The sequence below is a fragment of the Desmodus rotundus genome, chromosome 3 (assembly GCF_022682495.2).
Source record: "Desmodus rotundus isolate HL8 chromosome 3, HLdesRot8A.1, whole genome shotgun sequence".
NCBI lineage: Eukaryota > Metazoa > Chordata > Mammalia > Chiroptera > Phyllostomidae > Desmodus > Desmodus rotundus.
Window position 1 is genome coordinate 114,106,038 of NC_071389.1, and position 19,926 is coordinate 114,125,963.

At 42.2% G+C, this 19,926-nt stretch overlaps 1 protein-coding gene across 1 annotated transcript in view; it reads right to left on the reverse strand.

Annotated features, from left to right (window-relative positions):
• Positions 1 to 19,926, reverse strand: part of LOC139440760 (maestro heat-like repeat-containing protein family member 1) — an 85,977-nt gene that overhangs the window by 19,316 nt on the left and 46,735 nt on the right. The window contains exons 25-35 of the mRNA XM_071220789.1: positions 9,612 to 9,716; positions 8,535 to 8,670; positions 8,015 to 8,106; positions 7,297 to 7,446; positions 5,970 to 6,124; positions 5,581 to 5,713; positions 4,775 to 4,965; positions 3,786 to 3,920; positions 3,444 to 3,561; positions 2,880 to 3,020; positions 2,389 to 2,562 (exon numbers count right to left, since the gene is read on the reverse strand). Coding sequence (XP_071076890.1) covers positions 2,389 to 2,562; positions 2,880 to 3,020; positions 3,444 to 3,561; positions 3,786 to 3,920; positions 4,775 to 4,965; positions 5,581 to 5,713; positions 5,970 to 6,124; positions 7,297 to 7,446; positions 8,015 to 8,106; positions 8,535 to 8,670; positions 9,612 to 9,716 — 1,530 coding nt within the window. The remainder of the gene's footprint in view (positions 1 to 2,388; positions 2,563 to 2,879; positions 3,021 to 3,443; positions 3,562 to 3,785; positions 3,921 to 4,774; positions 4,966 to 5,580; positions 5,714 to 5,969; positions 6,125 to 7,296; positions 7,447 to 8,014; positions 8,107 to 8,534; positions 8,671 to 9,611; positions 9,717 to 19,926) is intronic.

Genomic DNA, 19,926 nt, shown 5'->3' on the forward strand with positions numbered 1-19,926 from the left:
CCCTAAGAGAACAATCCAATTTAGAATTGCACCTAAAATAAAAAAATAAAAAAAATAAATAAAATAAAATAATAAACCAATAAACCAAATAATAAAATAAAATACCTAGCAATAAATTAAGAAGCATACACGATGGCCAGACAGACAACTCCAAGAGAAGCCCTCCAATTAACCTTAAGGAGCCAGAAAGGGAACTCACAGTTCCCCAAGAGAGGGGGGAAATCCCTCACTACTTTTTCTTCCCCTGTTCCCTCATGCTGCACACCCCGCAAAAGCCCCAGTGGGAATCTATAGGAGCCCAACTCTCAGGGAGGGAAATTTTACTCTCCACTTGAAGGAGCTGAGGTGCCAAGACGATGGACAAACCCCCAGTGCTTTAATTCCTCTCTCTGCCCTCATGCCACTTGGTTCAATAGTAGGCACAGTCACACACGTGGCTGCCATTGCAGGGTAACTAAAGCCCAATCTTTCTGACCAAACAATGGGGAAAAAGTATCCCAGGAACTGTAAAACCAGGGAGCTTAAGAAGGAGGAGAAGCCTCGGCAAGTGAAAACTCAAGGAGCAATGGCAATTTCAGCACTGATACTGAAATCACAGCGTACCCACAGAAGCTAGTCACAACCTGCAGCCTGAACATAAACCAGTCAATTGCCTTCTAAAACAAAATACTGGAATGCCCCATAGGATTTAAATGAGACCGAAAGTCAGGTAAGTTAATATTTAAAAGATGCAATAAAAAATGACTCCATGTGTGAAGAGCCAGGAAAACCTTAACTAATATAGGAAAAGACCACTGATATGCCAGTCAAGACCAAACAGATGTTGGAATCATCTGATATAAATCTTAAAGAAGCTTATATACAAAATACTCCAAGACGGAACAGTAAACACCCTTGAAATGAATATAGAAATAAAAGCCTCGGCAAAGAAATAGAAGAAATATAAAGAAAAACCATGGGAAATTGTTAAACTGAGAAATGCAAATTTAGTAGACTAAATAGCAAAACAGACATGGCAGAGCAGTCAGTGAACAAAGATCAATAAAAATTAGCCAATCTGATACGCACAGAGAAAAATGATGGAAAATGACCAGAATCTTGGGACCTACTGGACAAGAACAAAAGGTCCAACATTACTGTCATCAAACTCCTGAAAGGAGAGGAGGAAGAATATGGTGCTGAAAAGCCTTGAAGAAATAATGGGGAAAAACTTTCCAAGTTTGATAAAAGACATAAATATTTCAAGAAATTCAGTTAACCCCAAACAGGCTGAAATGGAAGAAATTCATGCCAACACATCCTAAACTGATGATAACAAAAGACAAATGTGAGACAAAAAAAGACATTTTCAGACAAAGACTGAACACATTGACTATTAACAGTCCCTCACTGAAGAAGCCATAAAGAAAGAAAAGATAATGTAGAAGGGAGGCAAAAGCTATGAGAAGGAAAAGTCAAACCAAGGCATATGTAAACATAGAGGCAAAATGTATAAGTATTGACTGTGTAAAACAACAACAATAATGATGATGCCATAAAAGACTAAATTTGGAGATTTTAAAAGAATGTGAAATTAAAATACTAAACAACAATATATAAAATTGGAGGGTGTAATCAGAGTTAAAGTACTCTGAGGTCCTTTCATTGCTTGCATGAAGGGAAAAGATTGTCTTTGAGTTTGGTAAGTCAAATATAGGTGTTGGACTTTAGAAGTAACTGAGATATAGATGAATCAGATGCTGACCCTGCCAGCATGGAGTGAGTGTCCAAGCTCTAGAGATAAGGAGAGTGACACAAAAATAATTTAAATCCAAGGTTCAAAACCTGAAAAGATATAGATGCCAGAACAGGAGCACTGTGAGAATGCATCTCTGATGTCAAGTCCCATCACCTCCAAAATTCCATGTCCTGTAAGGAGGATAACATGTGGAGAGAATAGGTACTGTTCTGGGAAATTCAGGTTTCTGAGCCTTTGAGTTCTTGTAACCAGGCTCCTAGCATTCTAGGGTCCCTGTGTTGTTTGGAAGGAGGCTAGAAGTCATGAGCTCTCTCCACACTCTTCAGGTCTGCAGAAGATCCTGGGAGTCAGAACCAATTTCATACCAGAATTACTTTTTTTCCTTCAGTGTCTGCCTCAGAGAGCTAGTGCCAAAAGAGGAGTGGATGAGTGTGTGCTAGGCACATCTGTATGTAATAGTGGATGAATTTGGGGCCTGTCCAATGCATTGCTTCAAGTAGTCATGTCTCCTTTTTTCTGCCCCTCAGTGATGTCCGCCTTCCACCACTGTCCCATAGCCCTGCCGCAGAATCCTTAATTCAGCTTGAATGGTCCATCTGTAGCTCCAGCCCATACTATACCCAACTACTCTCAAGGACTTAGGCCCATACATCATTGATGAGTGCACGCAGTGGATCAGCGATACTGCCAAACATAAGCTTGATGTCCTCTCTCTCTGCTTGGCAGGTGATGTTATGTAGGACCTTCACCGCCTGTACCTTCACTCGCCACTCATCTTTCAGGAGGTCTTTTACGATGGGAAGCAGGCTCTTCACAGACTCTGACTATTTGGAAGAAGGCACAGATCACTTACACCAGGGTATCATGCAACACTTAGAGGACAAGGATTTATGTGAGAAAAGAGATGGTGCCTAAGAGAAACAGACATGGGATCTAGGGGCTGGATGCGCTGGGATGTGAAAGGCTGGTGCTCAGGGTGTGTGGGAGGCCTGACAGCCAGGCTGTGTAAGTCTACAGACTGGATGCTGTACTGCCCTAGAATGAGGGGGTAGGGAATGAAGTAAGCCTAGAGTAAGAGACCCAAAGGAGGTACATTAAATCATTGGGAGACTTGATTCCCATTGGGTCACCCCATTCTTACTTTTCCTGGGTGCAGTGCTAGGTTACTGAGCCCACGGAGCCCGATTTCCTTGATGATGAGGTCGGGCTCCGTGATCCAACTGGACAGATTGCCTGCAAAGTCCTGCTCCAGATTCTCAGCTACTGATCCATGCCTGAGGAGCTGTGGGAGCAAGGAGACTATAGCTGTGGATGGAGAAAAGTCATGGGTACCCCTATCTCCCTCAGACCTCCCTCGGGCCCCACACACAGTTAAGGTTGTAACTAGTTGAGAGATGGGGCAGATCTGTACACATGGGGTAGAGACTAAGGCCATGGAAGATGATGCTGATAAGGTCTGAATTACGGGCCAGACACTGGGATCCAAGGATCACTCTGGAGAGACTATAGCTGCTGTTCCCCTCCCCAGGCTTTCCCTCCCTTTTTTAACCAGGCTTCTGGAGCGACAGACAAGGAACCACGACTTTACATGGCTCAATTCTATTCTTTCTACTTTCTGGGGCAAGTTATTTAACATTTATGTTAAATGTTCCTCAGCTGCAGGAAATGAATGGCTATTGCTGGGGTCCTCTCCCCAGGCTTTCACCTCTGCATAGATGCTCCTCGCCACGATCTTCTGACTTTTATCCAGGCTGCAGAGGAGGTTCTCCACATGGTGCAGAATCTGCTGCAGAATGGCTGGCTCACAGTTCTTCACAATGTCACTGGGGTGGAGAGGGGAACTCAAGAGTTGCTGGATGGGGGCTGGGTGGTGGGCAGGGTGGGGATGGGGCAAAGGTACACTGTGTACAGAAAGGGGAAGCGTGGGTGGTGAGGGTCTGGGATGAGGAAGGGAAGGTTAAAGGCTGCTGTGTTTGAGTGCTGGGCCCTGGAAAATTGGGATAGGGGACAAGAGTGGTATGAGGCTTGCTGGGAAAATGGTCCCCACCTTGTCAGTTCTATGACCCCTAAGTAGTATAATTCAGAGTTGCATAGAAGCTCCCAGCACTTCCGCTCTTCTGTGTCAGCCAACACTCCACCACCAGCAGCTGTCAGCAGCAACTTCAGCACCTCCAAGGCACAACTGAAGGCCAGGCATCACGGGGTTTGGGAAAAGAAAGGGACAGATGGATGGTTAAGGTCTTATGCCCTAGTTTTCATCCTTATGCTGGCAAGCCAGGAGACAGCTCCCTAATCTGGTAGCTAGGTGGGTTGTGCTTTCCACCTCTGACAATCCACAGCTCTCTGAAATCCACCTCTAATTGCTCGCCTTCAACTTCGGTGCTCATGAAACCACAGAGTCTTACAGAAGAGGCAACAGAGGTATTCGAGAGGCATGTTGTTTGCATTCTGCTCTCCATGGCATAGAAAGGTTAGGATATGTCTTCACCACCACAGCCATCTAATCCGAATGTCTCTGCTTACTTGCTTTATTTGTTTTTACTTTTTATATAAGATTGCACTTAAATCAAATACCCTCAGGATTTAGAAAGAGGTATGACAACCAATTGTTTAGGAGCCCAACCCCCACATTACTGCAGAAAACTGCAGTAGTGACTTGCACACGATGGCACAACTAGTGACAAAGCTCAGCCAGAGGTTGCCCAGATTCGAATGGCCACAACTGCATGGAGAGAATGACACAGGGGAAGTCTTGCCCTGTCATTCACCATCTAATTGAAACTATTCACATGCAGAGTTATGAACATAGATGTGAACAGATGAGTGAATCAGTTGAACATAGCATGAAAGAAAAGGAGTAATGAGAAAGTAGAAAATATGTGAGGACATTCCAGCGTGTGATGCTGCCACACTGACACCAATAAGTAGATAGAATATCAGTGTGGGTGCCACAGCATCTCTTTCTCAGCATCCAGTTGTCCAGGGCCCTCTGGAGTTTAACAGTCCCATTCCTCCATCACATGGGGTTAGGCTTACCAAACTGGGTTAAAGACCTTGCTCTCCTTCCCTGGGCTCTGATTCTCCATGTAGAAAACCTCCAGGGAAGGATATTTGTCAATCACCCAGTGGAGATGACACAGCACAGCTACCAAGAGCTGTGGGAAGAGTTCATGAATGGAGTCTTGGCACAGGGTCCCAGACAGCATCTCATACAAGGCACAGGCCGCCTGGGGGGAAGACACATGGGAAGGAGGGAAGCAGAACTGACTAGGCCTGATTCAGACAAGATGGTCCTATTATCCCACACACTGAGTCCAGCCCTCCCCACTTCTTACTGCCCAAAGGACACCCAAACACTCACAGCCCACAGCTCATCCCTGGGATAATGAGGAGCCATGCACATGCAATCTGCTCTCTCTTCATTCACCTACATACAAACAAAAGGGAAGCAATTCTAAATTTTCAACAGAAAATGATTTGGGGCATAATTTGTCCAACCCAACTTCAGGTAACCAAACCTCCTTCTCTGCCACCCTCCATCCCCCTGGGCAGGCTCCAGAAAAAAATGAGTGCCTGCCCCAAAACCAAGACATAGAAAAACCTGATTAACTCTAAACATCAGTTTCCCTGTCTATGAAATGGGGCTGATCTCTGCCATTTCTACATCATGCATTTCCTGGACATCCATGTCCACATACATACAGCATTAGCGAGACCAGTGTTAACACACTCTTCTTTTTCCCTCCCTGTCACCTGCCCCCACCCTGCAGGTGCCCTTTGATCTTCAGATCTGCTCCCAAGGCCCAGTGATTCCTCAGTCCCCTCTCCTCTCTCATGCTCACCAACACATGCTGGGGGGTCATCTCTCTCATATCAGTTGTGCAGTGCTGTTCCAGAATGCCTGTGAGAAGCTGCAGGATGTTGATGGTGGTCTCTCGTTGGGTGCCAAACACCTTCCACAGGCCCAAAATGGTTCTGCAGGACACAGAGACAGCTATGTCATGGGTCCTGGGGGCCATGTTCCTAGGACTAGTCTGGTAACAGGCCTATGAAAGGCCAGTTCTCAGGTTCTAGGGGGAGGGGGCCCAAGAGGACTTGGTCAGGGAACACGAAGTTTGACTGGCATCAAGAGAAAGCATGCCAGTGCAGAGATTTTTGTCATAGGCTTGGGGTGGAGAAAAGGAGGGTTTGCAGGGCTGGAGGATGTACTTCTGAGCTGTGGGAGAGGTACCTGTCCCAAGGGAGGGACTTGTTGAGCAGCAGGGGCACCACAGTGTGGGTCTGGTTGCCCGCCAGCAAGCACATGGACTGAAGGGTCTCCTCCTCTGTGCTGGGCTCCAGCTGGGATTTGAGCCGTTCCAGGATGCCCTCCACGATCTCCTCAACCTAAAGGGTAGAGCCAGAAGAACCTCAGTTGTTCCTTCTTGACTTCCTTCCTTCCTTCTCCATGTCTACCATCTCCTCAAGCTCAAGGGACCTAGTTAGAATCCTGTCAGTGACTCATTTCTCAAGGCAGAGTTGTGGGTACCAGAGGCCAGACCAGAAGGGCCACAAAAACAATTCCAGAAGCCCACTATAGCCATTGCCTGCCCGTAGCCCTGAAGTCCAGACAGGAGCTCCCAGGTTTCCAGGGGACACAAGACCCTCCAGAGGGAATGCAAAAAGATGTGATTAATGATATGTGCTAGATATGAGGTACTGATAAAGAATTATGAGAACAAACTGTTTGAGTCTGCCTGATAACAAATTGTGGAAAACAGAGCATCAATATAAGCTGAATATAACTTCTGATGTAAAAAAAAAAAAAAAAAAAAAAAAGCTCTGGAGACACTTCAGGCCTTTCCCTCCCAGCTGAGATCCATGACCAGTCCTGAGACAGCAGGCACAGTGGTATTGGATGTGGAAGGGCCACAGGGCTCTCACCTGGCCCTCTGATCTCTAGTATATGGACCTTTGGGAAGCCCATTGCATTCTAGTTCTCCAAGGACACCCTCATGGTGTACTTCCATTTCTGTTACCTAGGCCAAGCATGTCACATATAAGTGGAATGGTGGCCACTTAAGAGAATTGCCCTATTTGACCCCACTTTGAAGGATATTTTTTTCAGTGAAGTAGAAAATGTACATTTTTAAATGCTAAACCTTCTCATTTTTATGTTACCCCCCCAAAAAATTATGCAAAAGTCATTTATTCCATGAGCTTGCTTTTTTGCAGTCCATGGCCTTACCTTTCACAGAAGTCTAGGCCCCCTGACACCCCAAGGAATCAGGGTGAATCCCCCAACAATGCCTACACTCCTCCACATCTTTGTCATTAACTGAGGAATCGGCCACCCAGATGGGAGATACTGCAGTTACAAGCTCAGAATTACAATGTTACAGCTTCTTGTGACCACAAAGAAAATGTAGCACAATCCTAGATTTTAGGGCTCAATGAATTAAAGCCAGCTGAGGAGAAGCACTTGGCCACAGCTTCCTGGCTGCTTGGTGGAAGAGCCAGGGGTGGAGCCTAGGGCTCTGGACTTTCAGGGTGGAGCTCTTGCCACAGCACCATACTACCTTCTCCACGTCTCTTCCTCGCTCCTGGATGACAGCACTCATCAACTGGGCTGAAGCCAGAGACAACTGGGCCTTGCTGCTGCTCAGTTCCTCCATGGTCGTCAGTACCAGGTTGGTGAGCTGGGGCTGGGTGAAGTACTGTGCAAATGCCTGCAACAGGGTGGGAATGCCAGACAGGCTGGACGCAGGGGTTCCTTGTCTGAGACAGCCTGTGCCATTCCCTCTGGTTAGGGAGGGCTTCTCTTGGGAAGATGATTTGCTTTCGTCCTAGGCTTATGCTGGTCTGCCTAGGTCCAGAAGACTCTTTCACTGGTGAGAGAGTCTTTGGGAATGGAAGGGAGAAAACACCAATCTCAGATGCAGTGTGGAGCTCAGAGTTCAGTGGCTGCAGAGGCAGAGCATGGGGAGAGGAGGGCTGGAGCTCATAGGCTCAGTGACATCTCTTTGAGGCATGGGTGGTGTCTACACATTGCTCACAAAGCATCATTAGTGTGAACCAAAGGCTCAGAGATGGGTCAGGAAGGATTAGGACCCATGATGCTCAAAGGGGAACAAATGGTAGCATGTGGTAGGAAAATTTTCCCAAAAGGACAAGTTCTCATCTAGTAATGGAATGGGAAACAAGATGGGATCAGAGCACCCCACCAAGGAGTCTCTAATATCAGGTCAATGAGAGGCTCAGGCTCTCCTCACTTTGTCTCTGGTTTTGTCCCCTCACCTTGCCAAAATCCATGGCATTTGTAGGAAACAAGTTGCATTCACTCCTTCCCTCTTCTTGCTGCAGCAAATCCTGATTTAGCTTTTCCATCTCTGAAACAAAGACATCCGACCACACCCCTCAAACACTGAGAAAGCTTCATATGCTCCCTACTTCCCTACCTTCTAGGCCAAACTCATACAGCCCTAAGTCAGCTGTGGGGTTCAGAATAGAGGAATGGACCTTGAGAACAGGAATGGTGGGAGCTGGGCTCAAAGAATCCCCAAGCTGCCTGTCTCAGAGCAGAAGTAGAATTGGGTAAAAGTATGGGGCTCTGCAGGAGGAGGAGAAACAAATTCAAAACAACTATTTCCTGTTTGGGTAATTTGGCCCAAGAGATTAACTGTAGATGTAGATTCATAAATGGAAATTAGGTGTTCAATTAACTTCTTGGGTCTCACTCTTCCAGGACAGACTGTGGGGGGATGGCCAGCCCAAGTGGTAGGCTGTAGGGGGTGTGATAAGAGAAGGTTCCCCATACGCCTTTTTCTTGAGAGGATACAGTTGAGGTTGTAGGCAGCCTGGGATGACAGAGAGCAGATGTTGTCCACGGGATCCTGGCAGCACTTGGCCAGCAGCTTTACCCAGTGCCCCAGCTGGGTGATCTCGGTCTGCATCTAGGGAAGGAAGCTGGAAGTCACAAGTTATCCTAGCCCACGGGTGGCAAACACAAGGCCCTTGGATGAATCCAGCCCTGCACCTTGTTTCTACTCGGCAGCAGTGCCGAGCTCCTTGCCCCTAGTTATGGAGCAGTTACATTTATACAGTCCTAAAATTACATTTGGCCCTTTGAAGGGCAACTGAGACCTATGTGGCCCCAAGTGAAAATGAGTTTGACACCCCTGCCTTAGGCTGAGTTCTCACAGGAAAAGAACTAGGAGGAGGGAATGTGTATGCCAGAGACATGAAAGGTGAGAGACTAGGTGTGGTTGGTGGGAATGGGATTAGACAGGTGAATTGTGTCCATAAAGGACATAAGGGATCATGGTTTGGAATGACCTCACTCTGTCTCCCTTCTTTGTCTCTCAGTACCCCTTTCACCTGTCAAACCTCACTCAAATGCCTTGTCCTCTATGAAGCTTTCCCTGCTGCCCTCACTTCTAATGTTTGTTTCAATGTTTCATTCCCACAATATTTGGTTTACACATTCATTATCACCTTCTCTTTAAGTTCGTGCTGTGCCTGCCTCTCCCCACTATGGACTGAAGTCAGGGAGCTATCCTGGTCATCTGTGTGTTTGCTATAGCACCTAGCACAGTGCCTGACACAAGGTGAGTGCTTAGTAACTGCTTGTTCAGATGAATAGCATCAAAACGAAACAAGTGGAATGAAATAAAATTGGTGGATAGAGAAAAAGACCAAGTTGAAGATGTCAGTAAGGAGGAAGGAGAGAACAAGATGGGATGCACAAGAGAAAACATGATGGGGTCAGGGTGAAGGAAGATGAGCATGAGTGACCGAGGCTTGTTAATGCATGAGATGAAGTTTTGATAAACACAGGAATAAGGGAGACCAGGTGGGGTATGAGGCCCAGGTTCCAGGGCAGGCTCCCAATTACCTTGAAGTTATCCATCGCTGCGGCAAATCCAAGAACATGGGCAGCACACTGCATGGCCCGTTCCCGCTCTTTGTCTTTCTGGGAATTAAGCCATGGGTCCAAAAGCTGGAGGGAGAAGAGGATAAAGGAAGAGGCCTACTCAGCTGCATCCCAGAGGACAGACAGGTACTCTTGAACCTGACTGCAGCAAAGTATCAGGGTAAGACTTCTGACAGCAGGGCCTCTTTTGCCAAGAGGCAGGCTATGTGGGTCTGGCACCAGAGGCCTTCACTTCCCAGCCCCAAATTCCCCTTCATCCAGGTGCTAGAAATCTCAATTCCTATCCCTTCTTTCAGGTTAAAGCAGTGGCCCTCAAAATGTATCGACCCTGTTCACTTCCGTGGGTCCACATGCCCTATGGTTCCCCTTACTACCTCTTCCCACTCTTCAGTAGAAGCGAACTAGGTGATAACAAAGAAGAATTACTGTACTCATGGATTGCAGGGCAAAGTGTGTATAAATCTGCTTGAGAGATATAATGATGAATAATTTCCCTGGAAACACAATGTATTAAGGTCTAACCTTTAGTAAATTATGGGCCTAAAATATCACTGATCCAAAGATGCACTGCTACTTAATCTATAATCATTGATCTAACAATGATGCATCGAAGCAGAGAATTTATAATTGAAAAAGAGCAAGAAGAGCAGCAGGTGAAAAATTCATAACCAACTCAAGAGAACACTGAGGCTGCACTGACCAGAAAAAACACTTCTTGAAGAGATGAGGAATTTTAGTGAGAGTTTTACAAGTCTTCCTTTCAGCCAGACTATGATGAAATACCTCAGCGATGAGACTGTGTTCTCTAAATACCATTTTTCATGGGGAGGAATCAGAGCTCCTTGGAGAAACAGTGATTCCAGGACTGAAACAGGAAGTATACAAGATATTACACTGGAGAGGAAGGAAGCTATTGAAGGCTAATGGAGTCATGTTCAAGGGATTCAGGAGCCAACTTGAAGTCTGCTACAGACCAAAGATGGGACAACTTAGACATCAATAAGAATAATAGTTGTTTCTTTTTTGTTTTTAAATTTGTTGTTGTCCTTCCTTTGGTTGTGTGAGGAGGCAAAGTGTATCTGCCTACACCTCCATCTTGGTAGGAAGTCTAGTATCATTTGAATTTTAAATGTTTCATGTGTTTTAATCAATTACAACTATTATTCTTATTAATGTCTAAGTTGTCCCATCTTCAGTCAGTAGCAGACTTCAAGTTGGCTCCTGAATTCCTCAAACATTGGAAGCAACCTAAGTGCCCATCAGCAAATGAGTGAACCCCAAAACTATGGTACATTTACACAATGGAATTCTACGCAGGAGAGAGAAAGAAGCGTATATCCTTTGCAATGGCATGGATGGAACTGGAGAGCATTATGCTAAGTGAAATAAGCCAGGCGGTGAGGGACAAATACCATATGATCTCACCTTTAACTGGAACATAGTCAACAAAAGAAAAAAGCAGACAAAATATAACCAGAGACATTGAAATTAAGAACAATGTAACAATAGCCAGAGGGGAGTGGGGAGGGGGTAGTGGGGAGAGGGGTCTATAAGAGCTACTATAAAGGACACAAGGACACAAGAACAAAATCAAGGGGGAGGGTAGAGGTGGGGGAGGGAGGTGGGACTTCCTGGGGTGGGGTGGAGGGATGGGGAGAAAATGCAGACAATTGTAACTGAATAAAAAAATAAAATAAAAATAAAAAATAAAAACAAAAAACAACCAGAATTGCTAGAAAATCAAACTGTATGGATTCTGACAGCCAAGGAGTTAAAGAAGAAACATTCATTCAGATGGGTAGAAGGGGAGGAGTTGGGCAGAGAAGGGAGGACTCGTGGCAAGGCGGTAGCTGGTGGACCAGGCAAAGCAGTGGCTGGCAGACTGGGTGGTCCCACATTCACATGCGGATAACCCAGGAGAAACAACTGGGGAGCGAGACAGACTGCACAGACCAGGGTTACAGCATGAGGAAATAAAGCCTCAAAACCCCTGGCTATAACAACTTGTGGGGATTGCCTCAGTGGGAGAAACTCCCAGCCTCACAGGCGAGTTCATTGGAGAGACCCAAGGGTCTTAGAACATACACAAACCCACCCACCTTGGAATCAGCACCAGAGGGCCCAATTTGCTTGTGGATAGTGCAGAACATGACTGAAAGGCGACGGAGAGTCCAAAAAGTAGCATTGTTCCCTCTTTGACCCCTCCCTCACATACAGCACCACATTGCAGCAACATAGGTTGCCCTGCCCTGGTGAATACCTAAGGCTCACCACCTTACAACATAACAGGTGCACTAAGACAAAGAAATATGGCTCAAATGAAAGAACAGATCAAAATTCCAGAAAAAGAGCTAAGTGACGAGGAGATAGACAACCTATCTGATGCAAAGTTCACAAAACTGGTAATCAGGATGCTCACAGAACTGATTGAGCTTGGTCACAAAATGAAGGAAGAAATGAAGGCTACCCAAAGTGAAATAAAGCAAAATATACAGGGAATCAACAGTGAAGGGAAAGAAACCAGGACTCAAATCAACAATGTGGAACAAAAGAAAGAAATAAACATCCAACTGGAACAGAATGAAGAAACAAGAATTCAAAAAAATGAAGAGAAGCTTAGGAACCTCTGGGACAACTTTAAGGTCTGTAACATGCAAACCATAGGGGTGCCAGAAGGAGAAGACCAAGAGGAAGAAATTGAAAGCTTACTTTAACAAATAATGAGGAAATACTTCTCCAATATGGTGAAGGATATAGACTTCCAGGAGGTCCAGGAAGCCCAGAGAGTCCCAAAGAAATTGCACTCAAGGAGGAACACACCAAGGTACATCAAAATTACATGACCTAAGATTAAAGGAGAGAACCTTAAAAGCAGGCAGAGGAAAGGAGACAGTTACCTAAAATGCAGTTCCATAAGACTATTAGCTGATTTTTCAATAGAAACCTTACAGGCAAGAAGGGGCTGGAAAGAAGTATTCCAAGCTATTGGTGATACAATTCCAGGACCTACATCCAACCTTACTCTATTGAGCAAAGCTATCATTTAGAATGGAAGGGCAGATAAAGTGCTTCCCAGATAAGGTCAAGTTCATCATTACCAAGCCCTTACTATATGACATGGTAAAGGAACTTATCTAAGAAATAGAAGATGAAAATCTATGAACAGTAAAATGACAACAAACTCAGAACTATCAACAACTGAACTTAAGAAACAAAAACTAAGCAAACAACTAGAACAGGAACAGAACCTGGGGAATGGAGATCACATGGAGGGTTTTCAGTAGGAAGGGGGAGGGGAAGAATGGGGGTGGAGTACAGGGAATAAGCAGCATAATTGGGAGGCATAAAATAGATGGGGAGAGGATAAGAATAGTATAAGAAACTGAGAAGCCAAAGAACTTCTATGCACAAACCATGGACATGAACTACGGGGGTGGAATGCTAGAGGCAGGGTGGTGCAGGGTGGTGTGGGGTAAAGGGGAGAAAAAAATTGGGACAACTATAATAGCATAATCAATAAAATATACTTCAAAATAAAAAGAAAATGAAGTAAAAATTATATTAGAAAAATAACTGTCCCTTGTTGCTTTTTGAGAATACTGGAAAATAATTCATTACTGTGCAAACTGATAAAGAAAAAGGATCCAGCATTTATTTTGCCTTTTTCTATATGAGCTGAACCTCAACAGCAACCAAATAGTCTTTAAAGGTAACTTCTTTTTAGAGAAGAATTCCAGCTAAATACGAATAAAGAATTCTAGAATCACAATGTCGTGATTTTGCAAAAAAAGAAACAGAAGTACATTCATTCCATGGGATACTATGTAGCAATAAAAAGGAATGATCCAGTGCTGCATGAAACAACATAGATGAAGCTCAAAGACATATTGTTGAAGTGAAGTAATACAGACACAAAAATTACATACTATATGATTACATTTATGTGACGTTTCCAGAGCAAGCAAACTAATCCATGATGATGCAAGTCGGAAGAGCAGTTATTGGCATGGGTTATTCACTGGGAGAGGGCACATGGGGAAGCTTTTGGGGTACTGGAAATATTCTATACACTGACCTGACTGGTATTTTACACAGATGCATACATAACTAAAAATGTATCTAAGTACACTTATGATTTATACACTTCATCATAGCAAGTGGTATTTCAATAATAAGGTCTTTTTAAAGAGTATCACCAATTTTCTTTTTTTCATTGTATTTTTTTCCATTACTACTTAACCCTTAAACAACCCTGCCTCCTCCCCGCAATCACCACACCGTTGTCCATGTCCAGGAGTCCTTTTTGCTTTTTGCTTAATCCCCCCAGACCCTCCCCCCGCTTAGTTGTCCTCCTGCTCTCTTATCTATGAGCCTGTCTCTATTTCACATGTTAGTTCAGTGTGTTCATTGGTTTCCACATATGAGTGAAATCATACGGTATTTGTCTTACTCTGACTGGCTTATTTCACTTAGCATAATCTTCTCCAGATCCATCCGTACTGTCACAAGTGGCAAAATTTTCTTCTTTATTACAGCTGAGTAGTATTCCATTGTGTGAATTCCCATAGTTGTTTTATCCACTTGTCTACCAATGGACACTTGGGCTGCTTCCATATCTTGACAATTGTAAATAATATTGCAATGAACATAGGGGTGCTTATGTCCTACTGAAGCACCCTCAGGGGTCCTTAGTGTTTTGGGTTCCTTCAGATATATCCCCAGAAGTGGGATCACTGGGTCAAATGGCAGATCCATTTGTAATTTTTTTTAGGTATCTCCATACTACTTTCCACAGTGGCTGCACCAGTGTGCATTCCCAGCAACAGTGCAAAAGGGTTCCCCTTTCTCCACATCCTCACCAGCACTTGTTTACTGATTTATTGATGATGACCATTCTGACAGGGGTGCGATGATATCTCATTGTGGTTTTAATTTGTACTTCTCTGATGATTAGTGCCCTTGAGCATCTTTTCATATGTCTATTGGCCACCTGTATGTTCTTTTTGGAGAAGTGTCTATTCATGTTCTTAGCCCATTTTTCAATTCGGTTGTAGGTATTTTTGGTGTTGAGTTTTATAAGGTCTTTATAAATTTTGGATATTAACTCCTTGCCAGATGTATTGGAAAATATGTTCTCCCATCTGTGGGTTGTATTTTCATGTTGTTCATGCTTTCCCAAGAAAATTTTACAGTAAATTGCTAAGTAAAATAAGACAATCAGAGAAAGACAAATGCCATATGATTCCACTCTTATGTGGAATCTAATGAACAAGCTGAACTAACAAGCAAAATGGAGACAAACTCATAGATGGAGAGCAGGATGACAGCAAAGGTGGGGAAGTAGGGTGGAGGCATTGAGAAAAAAGGAAAAAGGATTCACGGACAACAGTGGGGTGACTGCAGAGGGGAAGGGGGTATAAGGGGGCTTAATGGTAATGGAAAAAATACAATAGAAATCAATAAATAAATAGAACCACAGGTACCTGTGGGACAGTCCCAAAATGTCCAATATTTATGTCATTGGCACCCCAGAGGGAAATCAGAAAGTGTAATACTGAAAACAATTTGAATAGGTGATGGTTGAAAATTTCCCACATTTGCTAAAAGACATAACTTCAGAGATTCAAGATGCTTTGTGCATTCCAAACAGATAAATCCCAAGAAATCCACATGCAGACACATCATAATGAAATTTCTGAAAACTAAAAACAGAGAACCAAAATCTTGAAAGAAACCAGAAGGAATGAAGTGTTACCTATAGGAAAACAAGGATTTGAATATATGTGTATTTCTTATCAGAAGGAAAGAAGTTGAATGATATTTTTAAAGTGCTAAAATTAAAATATGTCCCAGGATTTGTGTCCAGCGAGGGAAAAAAGCTTTCAGAAATGAAGGTGAGATAAAGGCACTCTCAGGTGAAGGAAAATTAAGAGAATTCCTTGGCAACAAATTTGCTCTAAAAGAACAAAGAGAAGAGAAACAATAACAAAAGTAAAGTTGGAATGTAAGGATTGAAAACAAATGGTAAATATCTCAGTAAATATAAAAGATTATTCTTTTTTTTATCATCAGCCTTGGACATGCTTATTGATTTTAGAGACAGGGGTAAGGAGGGGGAAAGAGAGGGAGAGAAACATCAATCAATTGTCTTTCCTATATGCCCCAGGCCAGAGATCTCTGGTTCACGCCCTGACCAGGGACCGAACCCCTACCTAGGCAGGTGCCCTGACCAGAATCAAACCCACAACCTTTCAGTTTACAGGATGACACTACAACCAAGTGACCCGCACTGGCCAGGGCAACAGACTCTTCTTCTGTTGAGATCTGAAAAAGATGGTGGATGGTTCAAACCAAATACAAAATTGTCTCATGGGGTTTTCAATATATGTAAACATCATGTGAAGACAACTATAACACAAAGAGGGTGGAGAATAAAGAAGTCTATGTGATGATAAAGTGTCTACATTCCACCTGGAGTGGTAAAATGATTCTAAGTATAATGGGTTGTGAACAGTATGTAGATTGTAGTCCCTACAGCAACTGCTATAAAAAGTATGCAAATATTTTCAAACCATGCTACATAAACTGAAACATACTATTAAAATGTGGAAATAAAGCAGACGATGTAAAAAAAAAAAGAGGAAACTGAGAAACAGAAATGAGAGGGAACAAGCAATACACACATAATAAAGTGGTAAACCTTTATTACTTTATTATACCAATAATTTCATTAATTGTCAATGACCTAATGAAAATATGTTAGTGAGCCGCCTCCTAATGTCAGTCACTGGGGTGAGATGAACTGTGAAGTGAAATCCACAAACAAGCATTTGAGAAGAAAAGTAGAAGCATCTAAAAATATAGACGTGTTGCAACTGACTCAGGAAGAGTTCAACTACTGAATGTTTCAGTTTTAAAAGATGGAAGAGGAGAAAGAGGCTGTCATGGATGTGTTCCCCTTTGATTTCTATCCCAAACTGCAAAAGATAATCAAGTGTTCGGCTGCCTACAGGAGCACCCACCCACTGATATCAGTTTCACAATAAGCAGTGTTTACACTCTCCTTTGAACACACTGTGAAAATGATGCCACAGGTGAAGCACTTCCGGTCAGCTAAAAGCTCTCCTCAGTCAGCTAGTGAGTCCTCCCCACACCTGTTTCTTCACCCTGGATTTTCAGAGAATTTCAAACACCCACTGTACACATCCATCCAATCTACTTTTTATAAAGAAGAACAGCAAAACATTATTTTCATTCCATGTCTCTCTGTGCTGTAACTGCAATAATGAGCAAACGGCATGATACAAAGGTTCCTGGCAGCAGCTCCTAAAAATTATTTCAGTTTTTGGATTTTTTTTTCAGCTCATTAAACCTCTGTCCATTTCAGTTTGATTTTCTCAGTTTGCACAATATAAGCATATTCTCTTCCTCCATTTCGTCATCATCCCCTCTTTTGTGTTTTAACATCTTCTAGTTCTGTATGAGAGGAGACTTAGCCTTGGGTACTTTTTGCTGAAGCTTTAATGCTTTGTAAATGAAATTGATGTTCATTGAGAAAATGTACATGATCTAAACACACCAATTAAAAGACAAATCGTCAAAAAACATTCTTAAAACATTGAGCCTACCAATTAGATTTTTTAAATGACCAACTGTCCGCTATCTGCAAGAAATTCACTTCAAATACCACAATATTGGTATGTCAAAAGTAAAAGGATGAATAAAGAAATGTCATGCAAACAATAATTTTTAAAAAGCTATGGTGAGTATTAATAACAGAGAAATAAGACCTCATAGCAAAGAAAATAGAGATGAAAGAGGATATTTCATAAGAACAACAGAACAGTTTACCAAGAAGATCCTAGCATGTATGCACTTAACAAAGGTTAAAAACACATGAAGCGAAAACTGACATAACTGAAAGGAAAAACTGGTAAATCCTCGGTAGACTTGGAGATCTCAACATTCCTCTCTCAATAATCAATATAATCAGTAAATAGAAAATCAGCAAAGAGACCGCAGAACTGAACACACCATATCAGGTGGTATTTTAGCACCATGCATCCAACAAAAGCAAACAGGCCATATCTTGCCCCATTAAATAAAAGTTAACAAATTTAAAAAATTGAAATCATAAAAGGTGAGATAAAAGTACTCTCAGGTGAAGGAAAACTGACCATAATAGAATTGGAATAGAAACCAAAAAATAAAACAGAACTGAAAGAAAATTTTTCAAGCTTCTAGAAATTAAACCACACACTTCTAAATAATTTATTGGCCAAAGAGAAAATTCAAGAGAAATTGAAATATATTTGGAACTGAATAATGAAAAGGCAGCATATCAACATGTATGGGATCAGCTAATGTAGTGCCTAAAGAGAAATTTATGGCACTAAATATTTATATTAGAAAAGAAGAAAGGTTTCAAGTCAATAATCTAAGTTTCCACTTAAGAAAAACTAGAAAAGGTAAAGTAAGTCCAAAGAAAGCAGAAGGAAGAAAATACTATAAGTAATAGCAAAAAATAATAGAAGTTGAAAACAAAAATATAGAGAAAAATATGAAAAGAATAAAAAGAGAAAACAAACAAAAAGTTGGTTCTTTTTAAAGATCAATAAAATTAATACCTCTATGACTCACTTCTACCTCTGTCATTTTCTAAATAAACTTTCTTATAGTTTCAACAAAAAGACAAACTACAGATTGGATGAAAACCTGTGCAAATTTTAGATCTGTAAAAGGACTTGTGACCATTAAGCTTAGTAAAAGAAGTCAATCTCATAAAAGGTAACATACTAGATGATTCCATGAATATAACATCCTCAAAAGGACACATTTATAGAGACAGAGAACAGGTTGGTGGCTGCCAGGGAATAGAGACAAGGTGGGGAAGGACATGTGACTATAAAGCAGTAGCACAAGAGAATTTCTCTTGGTGAGGGAACGTCCAAATCATAATGGTGGTGGTGGGGGGTGTGCACATAATTCTATCAAAAAGATCAAACTGCATAGGACACACACAAATGGGTGCATGTATACATTAGTGGAAACTGAACAAAGCCTGTATTCTTACAATAGTGCGCCAAAGTCAGTGCCCTGGTTTTGAGAGTGTACTATTCAAGGGGCTCTAAGTACTACAGTATTTTTGCTACTCCCTATGAATCTACAATCCTTTCAAATTTAAAAGTTCGGGAGAAAACTAACAGCAAAATGATTGGAAACAATCCAGTGTCCATATATAGGGGACTGATGAAGAAACTAAAAGACATGCACACGATGTGTGAAATCATAAAAAAAAGAGAATATATTAGTGAACTGATATAGACAGATAAAAAAGCAAAGTCAAAGAAAAGAGGGAGATAAGAAAGGAGGGTGGAGAGGGGGGAGGGAGGTGGGTTCACCTGGGGTGGGGTAGAGGGATGGGGAGAAAAGGCATACAACTGTAATTGAATAACAATAAAAAAAAAAAGAATATACCATAAACAGAGATGTGTTTATTTTGACTAAGTAAAATGGGAAGCACAAACGAGGAGTGAATGAAAAGCTTATCTACACAGGGTGAGTGGTAACAAGGTTAAGAAGATCAGTATGGGAGCAAGAATTCGCTGAGTAAAATGTTACATAGTTTTAAGTTTTTATATAAACATTTTTATTGTTTTTCTTTTTTTAATTAATTAATTTATTTTTATTCAGTTACAATTGTCTGCATTTTCTCCCCATCCCTCCACGCCATCCCATAGTTTTAAGTTTTTAATGATGTAAATCTCTACATAATCAAGCTCTTCAATTAAATAAAAGGAAGACGACCCAAAAATTTAACACAAACAAATAAGTCTAAATTATATCATTTTGATAGTATGATCCCACGGAAAAGAATTATTTCAAGTACCTAACTTTTGAACGTAATTCTCTGACTATAGTCCTCAGTGATCTACATTCTAACAGCAACAGGAACTGCAAAGAAATCTTAAGCCTCCCGCAGTAACTGGGGAATAAAATTTTCAGGAGAAGACCAAAGTATTGTAATAACATTAACATAGAGTAAGTTGTCAATAAAAAGGCACACAATTTTTAAATGGGCAAATTATATGAATCTGCACCTCACTTCTTTAAGCCAAGCACTTTATAAACATGTCATTCAATTATCAAAATGACAGTATTAACTAGGTACTGTCATTCCACTTTCCAGAGGAAAACTGAGGCAAAGACAAATGAAATAACTCCCCAGGACCACACAGCAAACAGCAGAGCCAGAATCTGGAACTGTAGAGTGTGC